We start from the raw sequence: 27637 nt of genomic DNA, 5'->3' as shown, positions 1-27637 counted from the left end.
ACAACCTGGCTGAATCATCTTCACAGTGAAGAATTTTTCATTATGTTCAATTGAATTTCCCTTGTTGCAGGTTTTGATGCTTTACTCTCATTCTTCACTGTGCACCTCTGAGTCTCCATCCCTGCTGTAATCTTTAGAGACTTGAAGAGTTTGAGGTCTCTCCTTGGCATCCCTTTCTTCAGGCTGAATAAGCCGAGTTACTGTAGCTTCTCCTTACAGCTCATATGATCTAGCCACCTCCCAATCCTGCTTGCCCCTATGCTCGATTTGCTGTAGTTCACAAACATCTGCTTTGTAAGGGAGAAACTGGACCCATAGTCCAGCTGTGGCCCTAGGAGGGCCAAGCAGAAAAGAGTGATCAGTATCCTCAGTCCCCTGGCTGCTCACTTTCAAATTTAGCTCAGAGTGGCTTTAGTCTTCATTGCCATAAGGACACAGGGCAGACAAGTTCAACTTGCAGCCCAAGCAGCAGGCCCAGGATTTTTCTGCTGAACTGCTGCCAGCTCTCTGGCCAGTGGCCATTCTCTACACAAGCACAAGCTTCTTCCAGAGAACTTCTTCGCATTATGTCTTTGTTTGGCTCTATGAAATTGGCTAAGCATAATAAAAAAAAATACAGTATAGCAGCTGAATACTCACAGGTGTGATAATGCTGAAAGATCATTAAAGGCTCCTTCAGGAACAACAGAAATATCATTGCCATGTAAAGACCTTAAAGAGAAAAGAAACACAAAAATATCAATGCATAAAAAATCATCAGATTAACTTGGCAAATTTCATGTTCTTTCAACAGTATTCAGCTTTTCACATATTTTTTTCTTCTAGTTCCTCAGTGTTTCCAACTGTTTGTGGTTTCATTTTTTTTTGTAAGCTCTAACTGGCAGCCTACTTGTCGTTTGATTTTTTTCACCCTGGGTTTTCATAAGAAATACAAGGAATGTAATTATTTTAAAACTGAAAAATAAAAGTAGGCACAGTTATACAAAGTAATCATTTGAGTTAGAGATAGCAGATAGCAGAAGAGTTTCTGATTTTTTCAGCATCTCCCTGAAATTTGCATTAATTATGTTCATATGATCTTTTTAATCTTTCATGGATTCATAGAACATACAGACATTGACTGTTACTAAAAGTATTAACATTTTTGTCCAAATTTGATAGTAGAGATATAAAATGAAAGACTTCATTAGGCATCACTACTGGGAATAGTGATATTTCTTTTGTAGAAAAGCTGCTGGTTTCAGCAACCACATGAAGTTCAACAAGGGCAGGTGCTGGAATCTGCACCTGGCATGGGGAAATCCTGGATGCAGGTTCAAACTGAGGAATGGGATGCCCTAGGCACCTGGGCATCCTGGTCAGTGGGAAGTTGAACATGAGCCAGCAGTGCCCTGGCAGCCAGCTGGGCCAGCCCTGCCCTGGGGGGAATCAGGCACAGCATGGCCAGCTGGGCAAGGGAGGGGATTGTCCTGCTCTGCTCTGAGCTGGGGCAGCCTCACCTTGAAAATTGCAGTTTTGGGTGCCACAGTATAAAAAAGATGGAAAGCTAGTACAGAGTGCCAAAAGAAGACTAATGGTGGTGGTGTGAAGGGCTTTTAGAGGAAGCTCTATGAGCAGGGGCTGAGGTCACTTGATCTTTTCAGCCTGGAGGAGACTGAGGGGAGACCTCATTGCAGTCTGTAATTTCCTCATGAGAGGAAGAGAAGGGGCAAGCACTGATCTCTTCTCTCTGGTGACCAGTGACAGCACCCAAGGGAATGAAGCTGAGTTAGGAGAGGTTGAGATTGGATATTAGGAAAAGATTCTTTACCCAAACACCAGAAGGTGGTTGGGCACTGGAATAGGCTCCCCAAGGGTCACAGCACCAAGTCTGATGGAGCTCAAGAAGCATTTGGGCAATGCTTTCAGGCACATGGTGTGGCTCTTGGGGATGATGCTGTGCAGGGCCAGGAATTGGACTCAATGATCCTTGTGGGTCCCTTTCAACTCAGCTCATTCTGCGATTCTGTGAAAAGTATTTCTCCTTTTGTATAAATTAATTCATTTACATGAATATCTAACACATATAGAATTACAGTTCTTGAAATTATCCACATTGTTATGGAAAAACTGAAGTTATGAAAGCACACTTGAATAACGCCATGCTTTAGGTATTTAGTCCAACCAAGTATTTAAATGGTTTAAAATGACACAGTGGAGGCAAAAATTACATGTTCTACTGTGGACTTTTGAAAAGAAATTTTTGCAGGCTTTCTTCTTAATGACAAACTGAAACTGTAAATGAGACTGACTGTTCTTTATTTTCCTGTGTCCATTTTTGTGCCCTGTCAACCAATTTTTCCTAGTGGTAAAATGGAAAGTTTTCTTGCAACCAAAAAGTAAAGTTATTGATTTTCAATACTTAATCATGACATCATGGCTATAGAAATAGTCCTACATTAAATAAAATAAACAAAGAAATGTACTGTTGGAATAAAAATATTCAAAATCCAACTACAACCCCCCCGGTATATACTGAAGGAATTTATGCATATGGATTTTTGCTAGACTTTAATGCTTACAACAAGGAAGAACATAACTCAAAAAAAGAAATACAGCTGACATTAAAAATCAGAAAAGTAAAAAGTGCATGTCTTAGATTTTTAAGGCTACATAATTATCACCTCTGAAGTATTTGATAGGTTTTATAATCTGCTAACTTCCTATGGTTCTGCTATCTTCTGTACACAAATAAAAATTTTGGAAAATAGCAGTGATTAAAAAATAATACTTACAACAACCTAAGTGATTTCAACCCATCAAAAGTCCGTGCAGGAATACATCTTAGGCGGTTGTAACTAAGAATTCTGAAAATATACAAAATGCTGTCAGAAAGTGAATCAGTTATTCAGTAAACTATGCAGAGCATGACCAAAATCAGCTTTTGCACGCGTAGCTAGTTAGGAAACAAGTTATTTTTCAGCCTCCAAACCAAGCAAGTTTTAATATCAACAAAACACCCTTTCTTTCCAAGACAAAAACCCACACTGTAATGCTTCCAAAGAGTCACTGTTAAACTTACAAGGTAAGCAGCTGAGTCATGTTGCTGAAGCTCTGATTAGAAAGAGTGCTGATTCTGTTGTTACTTAAATCTCTAAAAAATAAATTCAGAAATTCAGACCTTAAAATGACTGCCCCAGTCCCAAAACACTGTAAGTTAAACAGACACATTTTCATTAGTAGAAGTAGTATTATCATTGATATAATATTTAAAGCAGCACCTCTTTTTATTTTCACATGCCAAATACAAGCCCAGCAAGCATTTAGCTTGATGAATAAAAAGCATTTCCATTTCAACACAGATGAAAAAGCAGCGCAATGCTTTCTAATACAAAAGCAATGTTCATCATGCTACCAAGTTAATAATGCAATCCTTCATGAACTCAAGCACAAAAATGAAAGTAATGTTTTAAAGTGGAATTCATTCTAGTCATGTCCCTAATGACACCTAAGTAAATATCATTTAATACTCTACTTAACACTTACATGATGAAGACATCAAAGCCCAGAGCTATTATTATAAAGAACTTAGATTTACAGGAAAAGCCTTAATGTCTTCTTTGTTCAAAATTCTAATGAAAACATCTTAAACACAATTATGATGGAAGCTGTAGTGGTATGCTGCTAGCTTCAAAGATGCTGCATTACATGTGAATACTGTCTGTTCTTTATTCTTACTTCTTATATTATGTTGACTATTTCAGTATTGTTTCATGTATTTTGTGGTGAAATCCTGCCTTTGTTTTTTGAGGGAACCTTGATATATTAACATAAGAGCACTATTGACTAGCTATGCAATATACGTATTTTCCCACTTGAAATTTTCATGAAAGCATTAAAGATGACTGACTCATAATGAACATATTAGGCAACTATAATAGAGAAATACATTCAAAAGAGAAAGAAAAATATAAAAATAAACAACTTTCTTTGTTAATCTGGAACTCAGGAGACTTCTCTTTTTGACCACAGGATTATGCACAGAGATTTCTTTTTCCAAACACAGGTGAGGAACATTCTCAACCACATAACAGCAGTATGAGTAAATGCACAGAAGACTTTAAAATAATGTGTCCTGCAGGTCTCATAAATGGAGACTATTAATACTCATTTGCATTCTATTTACGATTCATCAATTCATAACTTCCCTAAACTATTCACAAAGATTTCCTACAAGTTCTACACAGGATGGACTTGAAAATATTGCAAGAGTTTTTTGCCTGATATTATTTGAAAAATACAAAAAGCTTTGAAAGTATGGGTTTTAAAAAATTTGTGACTGTGACTTCTTTTGTCTTACATGAGGTAAATAAAGGAAATCAAGTTCTTGTTTTTGAATTGTGCTAAACCCAGTGAAAAATGAAATTTAAGGGATTCTGTTACTCCCCTCCACTTTTCATTCTGATTATAATGAAACCACAAAGTGCTTTCAGAATGTAACAGAGTTCAGCCTCAGCTGGCATAAATTTTTATAATCCTAACAAAGACCATGAAATTACAGCTGGGATTACAGTCATTCACATCTCCAGTCTTCCTGTTTTTCCTCACTGTACACTTAAAAGGTACAGAAATCATATTCAAACCATCCATGAGGTAAAGGTAATAAATTTTAGAGTAACTACTGTTTTGCCTAAAATCACATAGTGAGTCAGCAATACAGTTGGCAGCAAGGCATTTTAAACAAGCTCTTTCCTTGGGTCATGAAAACCATATACTGTGGGAGAAACAATTACCCTGACTTTAAAAGACCTTATGTCTCTTTTGAGGTTAACTATAATTTTTGCTTTGTTATTTTGTGATGTAATCACTGGAATAAAATACCCATGCTCATAAAAGGCGACTAAGTATATTATATGTAGGATGTGATAAGTAGAATAAAAATATCCTCAGTTATAAAATATGGTTGGGTATTTTCTGAAAGACATGATACATTTTATAAGCTTTTTCTTACAAATAAATTCAGGCATAATTGAGTAAGGTATTTTGTTTAGCTTTTAATTCTAGTAGAGAACATTGCTTTAAGACTACTTACATGAGTGTCAAATGCTTGTAGTTGGAAAGTTCTTTTGGAACAAGGGTAAACTGATTTCCATCCAAATAACTAAACCAGAAAAATGAAACAAAGAGCATTATGTATTTAATTAAAATAGGAGCATCTTCATCCACTAATCTCAGAATCCAACAGGAAAGTTAATAGCAAATGAATGCACACTCTTCCATTTTATAAGAAAATTTGCTGACAAATTTTGCTATTTAGAGATACAATTGAGGATTTGTAGCCTAAGATGCAAATGCTACTGTATCATATATAATGCATATTATGAAGTAACATAATAAAAACCATCTCATGCATTATAGTTTCTACTATTTCAAAATGACTCTGCAAAATGAGGTCTTTATCATCTCCATTTCCCACACATCTACAGAGGAAAGGTAAATCTCACTTCCGCAAATCACATTAAGTGTGGCTTTTTAGCTATCATAAAAAGAAACAGTCTGGCATTGCAGAGGTAGTCCTTTACACTACAAACAGCAAGGTCTGGTTTTAGCTCTAACAGCAAATTGATTTGTCATGCCTGTGGTTAAGGTCACCTTTCTTAATTTATCCCTGTAAATTTCATGATACATCAGTATACCATGCTACAGTCCTATTCCTGTGAAGTATGTTAGTGACTGAAGACAGTAATCAATTACCCTTCCCCAGAAAAGTTAGATTTTTTCCCCCCTCTCAGTAGGTTCACAGCTCCTGTATTATATTGCTCACCCTTCTTCCATGCTCATAATTCTCAATAAGAGACCTTCTCATCCTTAGAGTTAATGGGTTCAGAGCTATCAAACTGTACCGGCACCGGCATTACAGACAGAGGAAGGTAACAAGCCTTGCCTAAAAAGCTTCCAGGGTGCAGCCAGACATAACAAAGTGGAGGGGTTCTCCATGTAACCAGGGCAAGTAGTTTAGAGATTATAGGAAGTGCTGAATTTACCTGATGGTTTGAAATGAAGCAGATAGTGGCAAGAAGATTAAAGGTCATCAGTTTCTCAGCTGGGGAAAATGACTTTGCTGATGGTGGTATTACTTATTTTTCCTGGAACCCAAGTGGAAACTACACCCTCATTATCCCTATACAAAGAAGATATTTTTGCTGTCCAAATACTTGCAACATGCTTGAGCTAAGAGCAGTCTTTGATGGAGACATTTTTAGTTTTGTTTTGGGCTTAATTTCTTTATGTATGCTGTAGCATCTTTGGAACTTCAGTCTTGACTAAATGGATAAGCTGAAACACAGGTAAACTTCACAAAAAAACCTATCTGCATCTAATCAAAAGCTGTCTTTCTTTCTTCCTTCCTTCCTTTTTTTTTTTCTTTGGACTTTCTAGGGCTGCTTGCCAAGTCCCAAATGTTTCTCAACAAGCTTTATACTTACACTATGATAATGGTGGTGAATAGAGCATGGGCTTATGTAAAAAAAGAAACTCAAACTTTTAAGATTTTTGAAGAAGTAAGTATTCTGAGGAAATTCTTTTATCAAAAGATACATTAGGTTATATTATTAAGCTTCATTAGAACTGAAGTGCCACAAGTATCCACTTGCCTGATAAAAATTCCTTCTAGTTCAAATAAAGCAACTATTAAGATATTTTATAAAATACATGAAGAGTACATCTTAGAAGAGCCATGCATGCTAAACAGCAAGAGGAATTAATCAGTGTGCAACTGTTAGCAGGAACCACCGCCATTATTCTTTTGAAAAATATGCTAAATTGCATCCTTAGACACTAAAGCATACAACATTGTACACAAATGAATTTTCAGTCACAGGGTTCTGCTTGCAATTCCAAAAGTATCTCTCTTTAGCTGCTTTGTTTTACATTGCATTGATGACCTTATATTGCCAAATTGTATTTATGCCAGGCTGCATTCAAGAAAATAATCTTCTCTTTCAAGGAAAAAAAAAAAAAAGCCACTAAACTCAAAGCATAATGAAGTTATAGGTTTATATACCTGTGTGCTAATTTGAGGTCTTAAAAATTTCAATTTATCAATGGCTAAAGACTTTCAGATGCTATTAAGCACCAGACTAATGGTGGACATCTCAGAATCTTCTATATCATACCAAACCGTAAAACAGAAGAATTTATTAGTTACTTACGAAACATAGTTCTGTTTTCTGGAAAAGCACTACATTAACTAGCCGTTATGAAACATTATTAAATACCTGCCATATGTAACAACATTTTTTTCCTGTAAATAATTTATATTTCTTTCAATATTGTGACCTATTTGATCAAGAATAAAAAAAAAATTAATATCTCAATTTTTAGGTTCATATTTTCCCTTTGTCAATGCATAAAAGTTTGCTCGTATGATCTTATGAGTAGCCTGCTCAGTTAATATCTTCAAACAATACCTGAGGTAGCAAGCTCTGTTTTTATATGTTTTACTGTCCCCCTGCGTATTCAAATAGTATCTTTCATAAAATGCAATCTTCACAATTTTTCTCATAGAAAAAATGTTTCAATAGATTGATAAAATAGGCCAGATTTTATAAAACTGCTTATATGAAAAAGATGACATGCTATGAAAACCAGTATTTTTGCAATATCACAAAACTATCATAATCTCTGCATCATAGAATATCCTGAGTTGGAAGGATCACAGAATCACTGCAAGGGACCTCTGGAGATCATCCAGTCCAAACCCCCTGACAAGGCAGGGTTACCTAGAGCAGGTCACACAGGAACACACCCAGGTGGATTTTGAATGTCTGCAGAGAAGACTCCACAACCTCCCTGGGCAGTTTTTTCCAGTGCTCTGACACCCTCAGTACAAAGAAGTTCTTCCTCATGTTGAGCTGCAGCTTCTTGTGGCTTAGTTTATGGCCATTAGTCTTTGTCCTGTTGCTGGGCACTATTCGATTGACACCAGCCTTTGAGATATTCGTATGTATTGATGAGATCTCCTCTCAGTGTTCTCCAGACTAACCAGGCCCAGCTCCCACAGTCCCTCCTCATCTGAGGAGAGATTCTCAGCCCCTAATCACCTTTTGTGCCTCCACTGGACCCTCTCCAGTAACTCCTTGTCTTTTTTGAACTGTGGAGACCAGAATTGAACACAATACTGTGGAAGTGGCCTCACAAGGTTGAACAGTGAAGGAGGATCACTTCCTTTGACTTTTCTCTAATGCACCTCAGGATGAAGTCCAACACCTGGCCCTGCTCAGGACAGCCCCTAGAGTAACACCATATGCCTGAGAGCATTGTCCAAACACGTCTTGGACTCCGGTAGGCTTGGTGCTATTACCACTTCCCTGGGGAGCCTGCTCCAGTGTCTGACCACCCTCTGAAGAAGAACCTTTCTTCACCATGATTTTACTTCACGCTTAAGTGAAAGTGACTGGTTCGTAGTTACCACGGTCAACCCTCTTGCCCTTCTCAAAAACTGTGACATTTGCCAGCTTCCAGTTGACTGGGGCCCTGGAATGACATCAGCCATCTCTTTGAGTATTTTTGGATGAATTTCATCAGGCCCCATAGACTTAGAGAAAGCCAGAAGAAGCAGCAAATCCTGTGCAAGTTTGGCTTGGAGTTAATCATTCTCAAAGTCATGGTCCTCCAGCTCAGGGCACTGGGACTCTCAGAGCCGATCAATGGTATTGAAGACCTAAGTGAAGAAAGCATTAAACATCTCTGCTTTGTCTATGTCCCTGCTTGTGAGGTGACCATATTCATTGAAAACTGGACCAGTGTTATTTCTGGGCTGCCTTTTGCTATTAAGATATTTAAAAAAGCTCTTTCTATTGTCCCCAGCAGTACTGGCCATCTTCAGCTCTATATGGGCCAATTTTCTTCCTTCAGTAACAAGAAGCACCTCTATATTCCTCCCATATCACCCACTGGATGTACACTTTTTATTTCTGTCTTAGCTCCAGAAGATCCTTGCTTAGCTGAGCTGGCCTTCTGCCTCACCTGCTTGGCTTCTGACATTTTCTAATTGCTTGTTCTTTAGCTCTTAACAGGTGGTACTTAAAATGTGACCAGCACTGATGCACCTCAGTGCCTTCCAAAGCCTTTCCCATGGACATCTTACTAGTTCCCTGAGCAGCCTGAAGTCTGCTCTCCTCATATCCAGAGCTGAAGTTTTGCTGGCACTTTTCCTCCTCAACAGGGAGAGGAGAGATTTTAAACTCGACTGCTTTATGATCACTGTGGCCAAGACAGACACCAGATGCCACTTTACAAGACTCTTATTAAACGTGCAAGAATTCCAGGAGAGCAGCTTTCCTAGTTCACTCCTTTAGTACCATAAAGCCATTGTCCAGGTGTTTTTAACTCCTCAACAAAGGCCATTGATTTAGAGGATTAAGGTGCTTGATTTAGACGTAAAAAGATTTAGAGATATAAAAAACATGTTCATTATGAAAACACATTCATATTATTGTTTTCTTTTTGCTTTTCCATGTAATTGAACTTCATTCCTTTTTAACCAGCGACCAGAGATTAATCAGATTCACTGCTGCCCTTAATTTAACCCTTGTAACATGATATCCACACGCTTATACAATGGTTCAGTGCTGGGGATATAAAATCTGAGAGTGATTACAATTTTATACACACATCTTTTTAAAGCTTTTCAGTAATAGATAGTTTTTAAGAGTGGTTTGGGACTTACAAAGCATTGCTAATTCAAACTTAACCTCTGGTCTTTTAAGATAATGTGAAAGTCTTTATAAAGCAGTGGATTAACAAATTTCAACTCATCTACTCAATTCAGTTCTTCATTTTCTTTTCCCCTCATTCTTGACACTGACAATAAAAATCTGACATTTATTTTTATAAAAGGGAAAAAAAGCATGCCACTTACAGTTCAGTCACATCTTTTGGGATGCCTTTAGGCAAAGCTTTTAGACCTTTGTTGCTGCAGCGAACTACTGTGTCCAGACAAGTACATTCTGCAGGGCAGCGGGCCAGGGGAGAGCAGCTATTGTCATCATTTCCTGGTTAATAAAAACAAACAGATGCTAAGATTGCTAATAAATGTCTCTTCAGTATTAGCAATAATAGTCCACCTGGATTTTCTTCAAGCCAGCCTGACATTTCAGCATTATAATATCTCAATGTAGGGAAAAAATTACATCATCTATGTAAATCATCATTCCAAAAATTTACATTTCAAGTGATGCTTTACTTAGTACAATGCTGTTTTACTATGTAAGAATAATATTATATGGATGGAAAAATCATTAAAGAAAAGATAAATCCTGAAATGAAAGACAATAACTTAAAAAAAGTATTAAAAACAGTCTCTTTAAAAAAAGATACAGCCTTGAAAATTGACAAACCACTAATGCAGTAAATAGAGGTATGTGTGAGAGATGCAAGATAGCAGCATTTCTTTCAATTAAGAGTTAATGAAGCCACAAGCTATAACATGTCATGTTATTTGATAAAGCAACCTGAAAGTCTGCTTGATTGAAGCATAAGTGTTTGAAAATATTCTCATCTGTACAACAACATTTGATCAATTTGTTCATACTATTTCTAAATTATTAGTTACAGTAGTGAAGATAGGCAAGGAAAACTTTTGAAGGCATATATACAACAGCCCATGCTTGCTGATCATCCAAAATTGGGTGGAAAATTTTTAAACTTACATAGAAACTGAGCATGAAGGACTTTAAAGTACAATACTTTGGGATCTATGGGATTCATGCAGCTATCTATATGAAAGCTGAAATTATAAAAGGTTCAAGTATTAATTTCCTTACCATCATCACACGTAAAATCCTGAATTGCCACATCCTGAATCGGAATCTCTTTGAGGAAGTAGGGTTTTTGGCAGCGAGGGTTCCCTGTCACAATGCGTTTCTTCCTTAGCCAGTCTCCAAGCCATGCAAGGTGGCAGTTGCAGTTGAAGGGATTGGCCAAGAGGTTTCTGAGAACCACAGGAAAGTTTATCTCAGATGACAACATCCTTTCATCCTAAGGATTCTACTTCTATTTTCAAAAAAACTTACCTTAGACAACGTTCTTCAAACAATATTGTGTGTAAACCATAGGTGAAAGTCGTAATTTAGGCTCTGTGTGGTGAATCTTGACACAACTTGTTTAGAAATAATTTAAAACTGTCCAAGACCTGACTTCATGTCAAGCCACTCTGTACCAATAATGCAATAATTCCATATAGAGATGGAGGCTGAGTACTTTACATTATTAGCTTTAATCTGACAACAGGCATTTCATTAATTTATCATCACAAGATTTCCATCTTTTATTTGCTCCAGAGAATAAATTTCCTATCTGAAGTGACAGCTAAGCTGATTACATGCCAGTTACAAAAATGAATTTACTTCTAAAAGCCTCAGTACTTTTGGCATCTCCTAATTTCAGCACAAACATATCGACAATTCCATTATTTATAAACATGTCATCCTTAATACACAAAATTAGTAACTGGGTGCAAAGTGTCACTTTTCTTGTAAAAGGGGGATTAAGTATTTTCCTGAATGATGGTACCTTCAACCAGCACTGAGTGGAAGCTTTGCTTACTCTTTAAAATTCCCTTAAATCATATCACATTTAAATTAAAAAAAGGATGCTTCTTTTTATAGAAAATGAGACTGAAGCTTCCCAATAAAACACATATGAATGAAGATTCTCAGCAGGCCAAGGAAATTTAAGCTAGTAATTGGGTGGCACAGGGCAGAAGGACAGACAACATGGTAATCTAACCAGCTGTCCTTGTGTGCTGCCTACCCAAAATGTGAATTTCTACCCTGGTTTAGATAAGTGGGCTTCCACGAGGGGTGTGAGCAGGATGCTTTTCCTGCATTTTTAGACACTTCTGGAAACCAGTCTAATGCTGTATCTATCAAAGAGCACCATGAAAACATACTCTTCATGTGCCCAAGATGGTCCAGAAAACAGAATTTCTCAAAACTGCCTCTATGAAATGCTTTTATCCCTGAACATTACTAAGTGCTGCAAAATCACACATCAAATTTTTAAGGGAAATGCCCCCCAAAGGTCAGAGATGTAAATATGGTTACGGTAGAAGACGAATGTGACTTACAGCGTAGAGAGCGAATGCAGCGTGTCGAAGGAGCCGGGTGCCACGGTGGTGATCTGGTTGTCATACAGCGAGAGCAGGCGGACAGAGCTCAGCCCTGTGAAGCTGTCATTTCCCACACAGCTCACCCTGTTGCTCCTCAGCATCCTGAGAAAGAAGGATCAGTGTTTTTCAGCTTAGCCTGGGCAGGGATCAGGGCTGGAGTGGCTGCTGGAATGAGGGCCAAGATGTGTGACTACAAAGCGGCTGCTGCCAGCGAACGGACCACCTGTGCGGTGACCCCTGTGCTGCCTGTCACCTCACTGAAGAGACTGAGTGCAGTGTGTGTGGAGCAGGCTGGAAGACAAAGGTGGGTGGGTGGGGAGGTTTCATAGAGGCAAGGGGTGATTCACAGAATCGCAGAATGGATAAGGTTGGAAAGGACCACTGGAGGTCATTTGGTGCAACCCTGCTCAAGCAGGGTTCCCTAGAGCTTTTCCCTAGACAGTTATTCAGGATTGTGTCCAGATGGTTTCTGAGTACCTCCAGATGAGACCCCACAACCTGTTTGGGTAACCTGCTTTAGTTTCCCCTATATGTTCAGGTTTTTTTTTTCTTTTTCTTTCAATACCAGAAGCAGTAACTATGAATTTTTAATTGACAAAAAATGAAATTGAAATTCCCCAAATCAAAAAAACACAACAGCCCTCTCTTCATGTTTCCAAGGATGATGACTCCAGAACTGCCATTTATATAGAGCAGAGGCTTGTACCAGCTTACCTCCTCTTGAGGTCCCTTTCACGTCATTTTTCTTAGGAGAGATTCTAGAAACCACTTCTACTGCGTTCAATAGCATTTCATGCAAATGAAATCAGCATTTCTCCTCAGCATGACTCTAAGATAGTACAAATTTCAGAATCCTAAGCTATTCTAAATTCTCTCAAATTTCTATAAAACTTAATAGCTTTGAAGTCTGTTGCTCTCCTCTCTGTCCACCAAAAGATGGTAATTTCCACCCTTGCTCTTGTCTAGGACTAGCTGCTTTAAACAATTTTAACAGCTTTAACTGCAAGGTTAGAAATTGTAGATGTGATTTATTTAAAATACCTAATGTCTATGGACAGCTGAAACCCCAAAGATTATTTAATCTTGGCTCTGGTCTGCAGATCAGAAGGACAGGCTCTCTGAAGAAGGCCAAGATGCTGTAGATTGTATAAACATCTTTTTTGAGTGGAAAGAACTAAACTGCTTCATGGAAAGAATGAAATGAGTTCAAGCTATAGTGCTTTTAATCTTGCCTTCACTGTTGAAATGACAAAAAAATTACTTAGGAGAGAATAATTTCCCACATTTCAATACACACCAGAACAATTTCTTCCTCCAGCAAAATTCCCAGTAATGGTTGAGCTGAAATGAATCAGACTCCATTACGTAAAATGTGTAATTCCCATGCAAAATCCTGTTACTTTGATGATTATTCCCATTTCCATTTCTGAAGTTGGATGTTTACCCATTCTCCATGGCTTCATTGCTTTAGAGGACCTAGTATACCCATAATTAATAACTAATAAATTAGTATAATGCACAGCTTCTAGTAAAATAGGAATAAAAACCAAAATGCGCTTGAATAATCCATAGCTAATTCTCCAAAATAATTTTTTTAGGACAGATACAATATTATTATTAAAAATACCTGTGAGGAAAGAAGAATAAAAACACACAAATAAATATACTTACAGTGTTTTGAGACTTTCTAGTCCTTTAAACATTTTGTGTTGAACACTTTCCAAGCGATTGCTTGTGAGCAATAGTTCATTCACACCAGAGGCTCCATCAAATGCTCCTTCTTCTATATCTGTAATCTTGTTATTGCTCAGGTTTCTATAACACATTAACACAAACAGACAAGAACTGAGGGGATTTTCTTTTATAAGTGTCCTAAATTAACTGCTAAATGCTACAGTCTGAATAAATTCCAAGAAAGACTTAGAATCTTAGTTTTCCACTAAGCTTGGAAAAAACCTCCAAAATCATCAAATGCAATCTTGATGCAATAGCCAAGTTGTTGTGTAAAAGAACAAAATATAAATATATCATTCAACTTCAAACCAGTTAAAAATTTCCAATGCCCTTCTAATTAAAGAAGCAAAGATTTTTAAAGCAATCTTTGGAAGATGGTTTTTAAATAATGGCAATTACCCACACTATGCTGCTGCCACATAAGAACATATATTTTATAATTTTGAATCTTATCAGTGACTATATTTTTTCAGGACTCCAGCCTTTGTAGCATTTTTAGATGAATTAATAACAAAATTATACAGTATGAGAACAGCACAGCTAACCTCTGATTTATTTTACCTTGATAGACAAATATAAGAAAACAGTATAAAGAGCAACATATGTAAAGGAAATGTGTGAATATAAACAGTACATGACACATTAATAACTTATGACATTAGTTAGAGAGGAAGGTTTATAAGCAAGATAATTGCATGTATCTGCAATTTGCTTGCAAAGTGGATCAAAATGTGGGGAAAATGACCTAAAATATTGCTAAAATACTTAGTGTTTACAATTTTAGTTGAAATATGGAAATTACATCCCAAATATGTAGTATCTGTAGTATATATACACAAAAACAAACATATGCAACAACACACATTTTCTTCAATACTTTTCATATTAGTGCCCTTTTCTTTTGTTTCATATAATTATTTACACATAAGTACATAGCTACACATTAAACAGTGTTATAATACACTAGTGATTTTTAAAAAGGTCTTAAAAACTCTCTGAGAAAAAGTGAATGGAAGTAAAGCTAAAGACCATTTGATGGAATTAATGGTGTTGGGAAGAAAATCATTGCATTAATTGATGCAATTTCTAGAACGGTGTTTACATCATTCAAAACAAGAAAGATAGTATTTGTTAGGGAAAAAAACCCAGGAATTGTGGCTTAATCTTCAGTGCTGACTGCTCACTCTAGCCTAGCTGAAATGTAACCTACACCTTGCCTGTGATGAAGTATATAAACGTGTCATCAGTTAGGTGGGATAGGACCTTTAATATCATCAAGTCCAAGCATCTAATCCAGTACTGCAAAGTCCATTACAAAAATGTATCCATAAGTCTTTTAAATTTCTGCAGGGATGGCAACATCTCCACTTCCCTGGATGACCTGTTCCACTGCTTGACAGACATGGAGAAACCAAACTAAACCTCCTCTGCTGCAATTTTATATCATTTCCTCTCATCTTGCCACTTGTCACCTGGGAAAAAAGGACAACCCCCACCTCACTACAACCTCCTTTAAGATAGGTGTAAAGAGCGATAAGGTCCACACTGAACTTCCATTTCTGCAGGCTAAACAACCCATTTCCTCAGCTGCTCCTCATCACACTTGGGCTCCATACCCTCTAGCAGCTTTGTTAGCCTTCTCTGGACTCTTTCCAGTGCCTCAGTATCTTTTTGGTAGAGAGGAGTCCAAAACTGAACAAACCATTCAAGATGTGCCCTCACCAATGACAAGCACTGAGGGACAATCACTTCCCTGGTCCCGCTGGCCACACTATTGCTGATATATGCCAGGTGCCATTTGTCTTCTTGGCCACCTGGGCACACGCTGGTTCATGTTCACCTGGCTGTTGACCAGCATTCCCAGGTCCTTTTCTGCTGGGCAGCTTTCCAGCCACTCCTCCCCTAGTCTTAGCACTGCCTGGGGATGTTATGACAGTGTAGGACCCAGCACTTGGACTTGCTGAAGCTCATATTGTTGGCCTTGGTCCATCTACCCAGACAGTCCAGATCCCTCTGCAGAGCCTACCTACCCTCCAGCAGATCAACACTCCCACCCAACATGGTGTTATTTGCAAACTTGTGGAGAGTGAATTTAATCCTGTCATCCAGATAATTGACACATGTATTAAATAAAACTGATTCGGAGCCCTAGGGAACACCACTTGTGACTGTCTGCCGACTGGATTTAACTTCATTCACCCCCCTCTGGGCCCAGCCATCCAGCCATTCTTTTCCCCAGTGAAGTATATGTCTGTCCAAGCCATGAACAGCCAGTTTATCCAGGAGGATGCTGTGGGAAATGGTGTCAAAGGCTTAACTAAACTCTAAGTAGACAACATCCACAATTACCGCTTTCATTTAGTTTCACAGTGGAGCTGTTCAGTCTGCAAGGTGCCATGGAGGACTAGAAGCAAGAAACTCATTATTTTAAATCTCAGATGGCTTGTCCATGTCAAGCCCTCAGTTTCCTAAAACCTTTTTTGTTCTTGCTGTAACATGGATACTACTTCACCCACTTCACATAGATATTTTAAAGATTAATGTTACATAGCTAATCAGTGTTGCAGTGCATACACATGCTTTATTACTGATGAAGCATCAAATCAATGAAACATTTAGGCCTCAATTTTTCAATGTCATCTGTAAAGAAAGATCTTTGCACCTATTTTGAACCTCCAGAAGAAATATGAGCTTCACAAAAAATATAGAATTCACTCATATTGGTGTCTCTGCAACATCAGTACTTCACTTACTTCCAGTGATGCTTAAGCAGTCACTGTATTATTCTCTCAATGGAAGAATGTTGTAACAACTGATAACTATATTAGGAAGCTATGGAGCAGTATTATCAAAATAGCTAACTTTTCATTATTTTTTTTTTAATTTTTACCTTTTCAATTAATCAGATTTTAAAGCCTTTGGGAGTTCCATCAGGTTCTACACCAAGACTGATTAATATTCATCCTTTTTTTTCCCTTTTGTCTTGAACACCTTCTCAACTTAAAATAAATATTGTTAAACATGAAGATCTGATATATGTATAAATGTGTGAGTATACATGTGCATGTATGACACATGAAGCAGTTTATTTCTTTCATAGAATCCTGCAATCATAGAATGTCTTGGGTTGGAAAAGACCTTAAATATTATCTAGTTCCAATTCCTCTGCTGTAGTGAAAGACAACTTTCACTATATATTGGTGAGGACATTAAATTCAGATCCTTAAGGGACACCATTTGTTATTGATGTCTTTGGGACTCTGAGCCACTGACCATTACCCTCTGGATGCTGCTGTCCGAACAATTTCTTCTGCATCAAGTCTACCCATCAAATCCGTCTCTCCCCAGTTTAGAGAGAAGGATGATGCAGGGTCCATGTTAAAGGCTTTACAGAGTCCTGATAAATGGCATCTACAGCCTTTCCCTTGTCCACTGATGCTTCATATTGATACTTGATATTTCCAAAGTACACTGTAGCTGTAAAAAGTGCTAATCTGAGATTCCTGAAGATTGAAGAAAACAAGGTATCTACTGCATAGCACCAGAACACTGTTGTGCCAGACATTGCTACATTCTTTTTTTCTAAGTATTGCAGCCCAATTCAAAGTGGTAAAATGTACTCAAGTAGAGAGGTCAAAGGCAAGTTCATTTTACATTGTTGGGATTTTTAAAATATTTTAATCAAAAAAATCAGTAATAAATATTTGACTAATTGTGATCATGCTGGTTAAGGCTAACAATAGTTGAAGCAATACTATTGCTCCCTTAAGATTTTGATCACTAATTTTGATCTGTTACAAATGGCAATCACTAGGTGACTACTAATCTCTTTTTACTTGCATTTTTCTTCACTTGAAATTTATGTTTGGTTTAATCCTGAAATGGTTGAGCACAGTCACAAAGTCTAAGTAAATAATCTACCTTCAAATGTGTCTTTTACATAAGCTAAAGAAATTGCTAAGATTATAAACTACTCTTATAACATTAACTGTTAACATGGACTTACATGGATGACCTATCAAACCACTGTTTCTCAGTCACTTAAATTTTGATATTCCCCTCACCTAATGACCATTTAATGAAGCACAGAATCAACGGCATGCCTTTAATGTGCTGAAAGAGGCAAAATTGTCTGGTAAGAGAGTAATACAGGAAGTTACAAAAGATTACTGGAATCTTTTCTAAGCAGCTTATACTGTGAGCTCCCTGCTGTGGCTGCATAAGAGACCAGCTGGCTGGATGCTGCTGTGAAGGTGCTGGAGCTATACACCATGGGAAGTGGCTGCTGGCAGTGCCAAGCTCCATACAGGAGAGCTGCCAACTCTGACCTACCTCAGGGATTAATTTAAACCCACTCTTGATTTTTGATTGGAATAAACTGAACCTTTGGTAGATTAGAGCTAAGAAAGGTAGAGAGTCACAGCAAGGAGCTAATACACTATCTGAATAGACAAGGTCAGTGAATTTGGACTTACATTTTACGCAGCTGAGGAAGTTTCTTAAAGATTCCAGTAGCTTCCAGGACTGAAAATTCATTGTTATTTAGTCGCCTAAAAAAAAAATTACATCAATTTCAGAAAAAAAATTATTCAGGGATTGATAACAGAATGTTCCACATTATGTGAACTTTTCAGTCTGGCTTCCCTGAACATCTGATATTTAACTAGCAGCTGCAGAACAATTCCTTATATAGTGACATTTCTAATTTTGATAATTCCTGTGAATGAAGGTTCTCATTCCTGTGAATGAACATTCTCATTAGTTAAACTTAGGCATTTTCAAAACCTGATCACAAAATTTTACACAGCTAAAGCTGTAAAGGAATATAAGATGATGTTTTTAATTTTTTAAACAAAAATGTAACTAAGGGAGGATCCCTACCAACTTATAAATAAAAGTCTTTAGAAGGACATATAAACCACTGAAGATTAGTCTTCTGTTTTTTAAAGGATATCATGTGGAGTCTGCCAGACATCTGGAGGTACTCACAGAACACTATTTACAAGAATGAAAGAATTACTCTTCTTTTGAATAGGGAATGAAACCCACCGCATAGGTCTTCCAATGAATTTGAAAACACTTCCCTCACCATGATTTATCTTAATACCACTACAGCTGGCACACATACATTACTTAAGGCAGCATTAAATGCTGACTTGTAACCCTGTAAGAAGGTATGCAATGAGTGACAAATACTAGCCAGGCATTTCTTTTCCTGCACAGGTATCAAGGCTTACAGTACAGTACACCTTTAACAGCAGCTAGGTTAGGAGACCATCTACATTTCAAAAAATACCTGCATTGACCCAGTACTCCCTATTTCCTCTCTTGGAAAGAAAATGGAAATTTTGAGTCTTAGATCTTTTATATGCTCTAATGTAGCATATTATTAAGGAAGGGAGTCTGTCCAGCATTTCTTTAGAAATCATAATTAGGAAGGAGAAGATACAACTGACAAGATCACTGTGAAATGAAATCCAGCACAATTCTAAACCCAGAATGCTTTTCAAAATTGCCTTATTGCAAGACAAGTTAAAAAAAAAAAAAAACATAGAAAATTAAAGAAAGCTGTTTGTTCATCCTTCCCTCCTGTTCATTCTCATTGATAGCCAGAAGGGAAATTAAGGTTGTAAATCTGAAGGTATGGTTGCAGAACAGTTTCAACATGGAACCAAACTGAAAGAAGACAGAAGTTTTTTGGATATACACAAAACATTCATATATCACACTAAACTAAAAGGAATGTGAATTTCAGAAGATGCTATCACCTCTAAAAATCAGACTTAATGTGATTTTTAGGGGCACCATATAAAATACTCTTGAACATTGTAAATTAATAAAGTTATTTTTTCACTCTAAACAGACTTTTCTTTACCCTATCTATCAACAAAAGAACCACTGCTCATTCTATAAATACTGACATCTTCAAATACTTTTCAAATGCTATACCATCTAGAATGACTTGATAATGAAAACATTAACTGATTTTATTAATACTTACTTGCTCTACTGCAAACATTTCTAACCCGACTGAAAAACGCAAATAATTTGATCATGTATCCTTTGCAACTATCTTTTACCTATTAGAAGTAATTTACATTGTCTCTCCCTCAAGCTTCTTTCACACAAATGCCTTCAACCCTTCCAGTCTTCTTTTCTACGATTCTTGTTCTCCTTGAATTTTTTTCCGAGCAATTATATCCATCTTGAAAAATGAAGTCTTGAACACAGTATTCCAGATGATCCTTTACTATTGCTATGCACAGCACAATAATTATTTCCTATAATTTACATTCTACATTCCTATACATATATCCTGAAATGAAATTTGCATTAGTGCCCAATAGCACTCCTTCATCTTTAATATGTATGATAACCATATCCTTTTTTCTTGACCTATTTGCTGTTTATGCCTCAATCTTGTACTTCTGGTGCTAAATAGTTCTATCTAATTTCATGTGTAGAATTTTAATTTCATTTTATTTAAACTGTATTTATTTTATTTAAATTAGTCCACACAAAATGGAATCAAGGTTATTACAGATAACTGGAAAGTTTACAGATGTGATGGGATCTCCATTGTGTATCTTAATATTATTTTTTGAGCCCAGTGCTCTTCACTGGTAAAGACAGCAACTATAGTTAATACCCATCAAATGCTAGATCAAAAAAATGATCTTAAAATTACTTTTACCTGGTTTATTCAAATAAAGTACTGAATGCCATTCTCAAAATCAAAAGTAAACAGAAGCATTTGATCATAATGTCTACATATTCTGTTTGTCTGGATAATTTGATGCTTTTTTCCTGTTTTAGTAACACAATGGCTAAGATATTTCATGTTTTTGAACAATAGCTGAACCTTCCTGGAAGCCTATATACTGCAGTGATATTCATGCTTTCTAGAACTACCTTGTTAGGTGATCATCTATTGTAAAATCATTATAAAAATTCAACATATAAGACTGAAATTATTTCTTATTTAGCATTTCTCCAGGGGACTTCGTTTTGAGTGATTTCTGAAATGCTTCCTGAATTTTCCTACATATTAGAAAGCTACCTGAAAAAAATATTTTATTTTTGGGGTGCATTTACAGACTTGTACTTTATATCAAATACTTTACTGTCAGATTAGACAGATCATTCAATGTTTCTCTGGAAGACAGTGAGCAAGTGACAAAATGGCAAGTTAGACCAGCTGTTAGTTGGTTTAGTTATAATTTTTTTAACTTTTGCAATTAATTATCTGTCTTGAACTATATTAATATTTTCAGATTAAAAAAAAAACAGCTACTTGGAGGAAACAGGTTTTTTTTTTTTTTCCTGTGGTATTATTGCTGTTGCAATTTACACCATAGACACTTTTTTTAGTGGTTCACAGGATATGCTGGAGTTGGAGACCCACAAGGATCCCTGGGTTCAGTTCCTGGCCCTGTCGCTGGTCACCACCACAGAGAAGAGATCAGTGCCTGCCCTCCTCTTTCCCTCATGAGGAAGTTGTAGCTGCAATGAGGTCTCCCCTCAGTCTCCTCCAGAGTGAACAGACAAGGGACCTCAGCTGCTCCTCATACGGCTTCTCCTCAAGGCCCTTCTCCATCTTTGTTGCCCACCTCTGGAGAACTTTTTTCCTTACTTTTGATCTTCATTTCCAAGCTGAGATTCAACTCCAAACATCACCCTGCAGAAATTAGTCTGTCTAGCTCTCCTCATCACCTAAAGAAGTATCAATGTAATTTGACTCTAACAACTATTTTTATATCACATTTTGTAGATTAAAAAAAAAAAAAAAAAGGGAAGGCTAACTAGCTAACTAGCTGCTATTCTCATACATGCCAGTAAATGTGCAAACTAGAAATCAAAGAATGGTCCTAGAACTAGACTGGGAAGTCCCAAGACAAACAACAAAGACAGTGCATCAAAGACCAGGAATAACAAGAAAAAACAAGAGGAAGAGCCGTAACTTTTGTATCAGTGAAGCAAATACAAAAAGAATGTATTTGGCTAGAACAAATGGATTTTTTTCAGAAGAAAAAAAAATGAAGAAGTAATTTCTTTATCCTCTCTAGAATATTTGCATGACTGTTGAAATTTTTATTACATCAAATGACTTTAAGAACAATCTGTACAGACTATGACGTAAAAGGTTGAATAATGATTTTGTTACAGTTAAGCACCATCTAACTTGGATAGAATGCTGGAAAGAAAAGGGCTCTTTAAAAGCAAAAAAATATAAAGGAAGCAATGATGGAAACTGAAGAGAGGTAGAGTACATCTCAAACTAAAAGTTACCATTAAAAAAAATTAACAGAAGTGAAAGAAAATAACTTCTGTAACAGTCTCAGGAGAATGGTGGATTTTTTTAATCCACTAACACCTTCAAATAAGACTGGATATTTTCTGAAAGAAGTGCTGTAACCAAATACTTAGCAAAAAAAAAAAAAAAAGATCAACTGGAATTCGAGTGTTTAGGATATAGACTGGATGAGGCTTGATTATTTGATTATTCTTTCTGAATTTAACAGGTAGGAACCATAATTATAGAAAGAAAACACCTGACAGTATCTTAAAAAACAATTAAAGTGGTAAATTAAGATTACTTCTTCAGAGAAGAGACAATGAAACATGATTCCTCCTAAATATCAAAGCAATGCATGCTTAATTACTTCAACAGCTCCTTTCCTTTTCTCTTTGTGCAGTAACTTCATTTATGCAACCACTACTTTATGATCTCTTCCCACAATTTAACCCGTTACTTATTCCATCAGCTTTTATTCTTAAACAACTGTATCTCACAATATTGGATAACATAAAATGTATTTCTCCACTGAAATCTATCTCCCCTCACACAAGACTGTATCAGTTTTTGTTTTTTTTTTCTTGGATTGTAATTTTCAGATTTGTAATAAGAACATGTGGTTTAAACCCAGCAAGACACCATGTTCAGCCACACTCAACACAGCTACTTGCTCTCTTGTCCACCATCAGGGTCAGGGAGAGAACCAGAAGGCTAAAAGCTGGAAAACTCATGGGTAGAGATTTTAAAGACAGTTTAATAGGGAAATAAAAAGCCATGCACACAAGCAAAGAAAAACAAGAAATTAATTCATTATTCTCCATGGGCAGGCAGGTGTTCAGCCATCCCCAGGAGAGAAGGGCTCCTTCAATTATATCTTGAGAAGACAAACGCCATCACTCCAAATGCCCCACTCTTCCTCCTTCTTCCTCCCCGTTATACACTAAGCACAATGTCACATGGTCTGGAATATGCTTGGTAAGTTTGGGTCACCTGTCATGGCTTTGTCTCCTCCCAACCTCCTATGTACCCCCAACTTCCTTGCCAGCACGGCAGTACAAAAAGCAGAAAAGGCTTTGGCTCTGTGTAAATCCTCCTCAGCGAGAACAAAAACATCTCCATATTATCAGCCCTCTGTTCAGCACAATTCCAAATCATAAGCCCATAATATCCACTGTGAAGGGAATTAACTCTACCCCGGACAAAACCAGCACAGAACATAGCAATACTAAGTTCAACTCCTACTCCCAGCTTAGAGACAGAAAAAAGTCTCCATTTGTGTTTCAAAAATATTTCAGTTTTAAATCCCTTTTCCTGTCCAGATATTAAAATACTTAACAATAGTCTCATTATTTCATATCTGATTGCCATAGTGTTGCTTTGATGCCAGGTGTGGACTGCTCTTTTAAGAGTTGTGCCATCCTGGCGCTCATCTCACCCCCGCAGGTGACGACTTGATCCCAATAATCTTGTCTCCATATCTCTATATTGCTTTACTATATCAAATCAAAGTCCCTTTTTTTTTTGTCCCTCAACATTTTGCCTCGATCTTTAAACTGAATCTCCCAGGAAAACCAGCTATTTCCTTCCACCTTTGCCCTGCAATGACAGTCACTTTCATCTACCTTTCTGCCAATCCTTCAACCATCTCTGCATTCCCTTTTATACTATTCTTTGGAAATGGAGAAATCTTGTAAAGCTGTCTTAATTTTATCTTTCACTCCCTCCTTAAAGATTACTTCAGTTGTAATGCCTACAAATAATTCCCCTATGGCACTTATTAAGCAAGTAATAATCTCAGTTCTTCTCTCCCCACCTCTCTTCATTGTATTATTATCTCATCTTCTTAACTCTGTCCTGTTTGTCTGCCTTATCTTCCTCTGGTCTTGCCCAACAAACATAATATATGCTTTGCATAACAAGAATTGTCTTTGTCTGTTTAAACATCTAGGTAGCACTTTTTAAGACAGACCTCTCTGGTTACTAGATGCCCTAGTTTGTCCTGCAGTTAAAAGTTAAAAGCAAAATGAACCCCACTACCTTTCAAAACATCCAAGGGGATTGCTCAGGTCCTGAAGAACTAGAAACACAGAATAGTTATCTTATTTCTTTATAATGGGTTTTTAAGGCTACATGGTATTGAAATAATGCATAAATGATTTTTATAAATATTTAATCTTTTGAAGTGCACCACAGAGGTTACTTTCAATTTTTGCTATTCAAAAAAAGTAAAGCTGTGGTTTCATATTTAACAATTTTAGTTTTTCTCCATAAGTAAATAATCCTTTATTATGGGTTCAACTTACAACTCTGCTGTGTACTGGGGAATGTGATCAGGAATTTTGTTGAGTTTCTGATTGGAGCAGTCCACTGTGGTCCCTTCACAGCGACACTTCTCAGGGCAAGCCAAATCTGCAAAGCAGTCTCCACTTAATTTGGATCTGTAATCTTCAGTGCCTGTAGAAGATTCAAGTCAAAACACAGATACTAAGTTAATAAAGTATAAGATTTTCTTCTTGTGAGAGGGTTGAAAAAATGTCTGCAATGCAGATAACGGGTGGGCAACTTGGGAAATGCATGATAAACTTTGTGATACTGAACAGACACAAGGGCTTCAAGAGAGGGTTAAATATAGGGACTTAAGATATGCTGGAAAAAGAAATTGAGACCAACTTCACATAGCAGGATAACATTAACTTGAGCTTTTCACAGCTGTACTTTCTGCTGATTATGTTGTCAGCCAATCTAGCCTTGTTTATTGCTAATCAAACAAATGCCACTGTTTGTTTTAGAATTTGTTTTCTTTCTCCGTATAAAAAATAAATAGATCCTGAATGCCACCTTTTTGCTTTCTCTGGTTACAAATTTGTATTGTTGACTGGACTTCATTAACCTCTGTGATTTTTTTATAGTCCCGATACTCCACATCATCTCAACAAATAAGTTGAAAGCCCTGTTTTCAACTTTAATTTTAAAAATGTGTGATCCTGACTTAAGCCTCAGCAGCTTGCCATGCTGTAGAAAGCTGCGTGACGTTCCATGGTGCTTGACAGAACCATGTTTTACTCATACCTCACAACCACATGGTTAGATCAAGCACAACAGAAAATCTCGCTACATTATCAAAACTGCATCCATTAGGCCAAGGATAAGAGCAAGGGAAAAGAGGAAGGAGTAGGTATAAATTACAGAAGCATTTGAAGTTTAATACTTGCTTACATGACATGGCATTCTTATTACTGAATGTCCAGTGCCACAGTAACAGTATCACTGTCACAGATTAAATAAAAATACAATATATATAAAAAAAGGAAAAAAAAGGAAAAAAAAAGAACCACATTGAAAGTATCCTCCACCATTTCCCAGAGTCAGTCAAAGAAAACATCCTAAACATATCAGGAAAAAACATCCGGTAAGGAACTGAGGGTGGGTGACAAAGAAAACAAAGAGAAGCCAAAAGGACCTGTGGGTTCTTCTTGGACAAAGGTGAAAAGACTGAGACTAGTAGAAGGTGCATCAGGGCTGGGAGGTACACTGTGATTTAGTTCAGACACTGAACTTTACTTACAGCCAAAATGGTGAACTCCTGAAAAAGTAAAGATAGCCAAGAAGGAAAGAAAGACAGAGTAATGCCAATTAAGACAAAAACATGAACGAAGCTCTCATGTTCTCTACTTAACTTTTGTTTGATTAGAAGATGGTGCTAGGGTCATTGTCTTCAGCAGAAAGAAAGAATAATTCATTTTGAATAGAATTTAAAAATGAAGATAAGGTTGGGGTTTATTACAGATTTCATCTAAGATGATTATGCCTCCCATGCATTATTCTTCACTATTTTGAATGTGTTCTTTAAAAGCTGCTTTGTGAACATATATAGGAGTTACAGAATATTCTGAGTTCGACCCACAAGGATCATCGAGCCAAATATATATGCTATGCCACTAAAATCCTTAATAAACCAAACAAATATAGGAGAAACAGATTTCTCAGTGGAGGGGGAAAAAACTCAACAGTCATCAGATAATATGTTATCTACCACTTGTAAATGTTTTAGTAATCCATATGATGAAACTACTATAGAGTACTTCTATGAGGTAGCAGATAAATTATATTTTTTCAAATAAATGATTTAATACTTGCAAACCTTTGGTCTTCCAAATTACTATAATGAAATTTTACTAGGACTTCATACTGTCTGTGGAGCAACATCTCCAAATGACGTATTTAAAACAAATACTAAAATTATATAGGTGTTTAAAGAAATGCTATGATTATTTTATAGTATCCACTTAAGAATAAAGAAGTGGTTTTTAGCACTTTTTAATACCCAGTAAACAAGCCTAAAAATAAGTTTTGGTTTTTTTTCCTCCCGCATCCAGAGTACATCACTTAATTTAAACAATTAAATATCTGGGGACAGTGGCTTCAACAACTAAAATACTTTTAGGTAGCATCTCCCTGATAACCTAATAGAAAGAGAAAGCAACAGAAGCTGTATTTCAAGATGCATGTATATAGCCCATTTTTAAAAATGTAATTCTTTTTCTTCTTCTTCCCCCCCACCCCACCCTCCCCCAGGAATAGCATTTTTTAAAGGGTACGTAAATAAGCCTAAACTGCATGAGTGGCCATATAATAACCAGGCTGTGAAGACATTTGCTGGCAAGAAAACACTTCTAACTCACAAGCAAAAGTTGTGCTGGCAAGGTTGAGTAGAAGTCACTCTGTGGCAGGAATACAGCTGTTCTACACTCTAAGGAATTGAGTGGTACTACAGGTTTGTGAAATTGAATCCCCTTGTTTTATGCTGCTTTAAAACACATTTTTGTGGATGCTAGGGCTGAAAATTGCTGCCTGGCTTTGTATTTCATTTTGTCTTTTCTTCATATTCAAAACAACGTATTAGTATAAGGGCGTGAAGAACTTCACATGACCTCTGCAAATTTAAGTGTTTCGTGACACAGCATTTGGAGAAGAGCTAAACATACCAGCTGAAGAGACAACAACTAAGATGACTGCAGAATGATGATATACCTGTAGTACTTGAAAGAAGGAGTGCACTGGTGTCCTAATCAATTACTGTAGATATTTTTCTAGATACTAAACCATGGCAGAAAATCCCAATTGCAAATCACATATTGTAACTCATCAATAGATGCATTATTCTCTTGTTTATTTTGTTATTTATAATCTGTTATGAACATAACGTGAGTGAATATTTTTTTTTTCTATTAAGAAAACAGTGCACACACTGACAAGCAAGGTAAAAGAAAGAAAGATCCATATTTCAAAGAGCTAGGGCCAACATTGGTAAATCTTTTGTAAAAATATCATAGACTTATGGTAGCTTAAAGCCATGTATAAATTGCTATTTCACCCCAACTCTAATGTCATATTTTCTTTAATGGAAAGCATTTCTGATTCACTATATGCATGTGACCACAGAATTACTTATTAAT

At 36.7% G+C, this 27637-nt stretch overlaps 1 protein-coding gene across 10 annotated transcripts in view; it reads right to left on the bottom strand.

Moving 5' to 3' along the window:
- SLIT2 (slit guidance ligand 2) overlaps positions 1-27637 on the bottom strand; it is a 260339-nt gene that overhangs the window by 41582 nt on the left and 191120 nt on the right. For 6 of the 10 annotated variants that reach the window (XM_068188773.1, XM_068188767.1, XM_068188775.1 and 3 more), the window contains 11 exons: positions 25747-25764; positions 24485-24635; positions 18361-18435; positions 13823-13966; positions 12110-12253; positions 10806-10972; positions 9902-10034; positions 5072-5140; positions 3062-3133; positions 2775-2846; positions 640-711 (listed from right to left, as the gene is read on the bottom strand). In XM_068188773.1, the coding sequence (XP_068044874.1) occupies positions 640-711; positions 2775-2846; positions 3062-3133; positions 5072-5140; positions 9902-10034; positions 10806-10972; positions 12110-12253; positions 13823-13966; positions 18361-18435; positions 24485-24635; positions 25747-25764 (1117 nt within the window). The remainder of the gene's footprint in view (positions 1-639; positions 712-2774; positions 2847-3061; positions 3134-5071; positions 5141-9901; positions 10035-10805; positions 10973-12109; positions 12254-13822; positions 13967-18360; positions 18436-24484; positions 24636-25746; positions 25765-27637) is intronic. The other 4 variants (XM_068188768.1, XM_068188772.1, XM_068188771.1 and 1 more) reach the window with 1 other exon arrangement.

This window comes from Anomalospiza imberbis, chromosome 4 (assembly GCF_031753505.1).
Source record: "Anomalospiza imberbis isolate Cuckoo-Finch-1a 21T00152 chromosome 4, ASM3175350v1, whole genome shotgun sequence".
Classification (NCBI taxonomy): domain Eukaryota; kingdom Metazoa; phylum Chordata; class Aves; order Passeriformes; family Viduidae; genus Anomalospiza; species Anomalospiza imberbis.
Note: the sequence above shows the minus strand (reverse complement) of the source record. Positions and strands in the feature narration are given on the sequence as shown.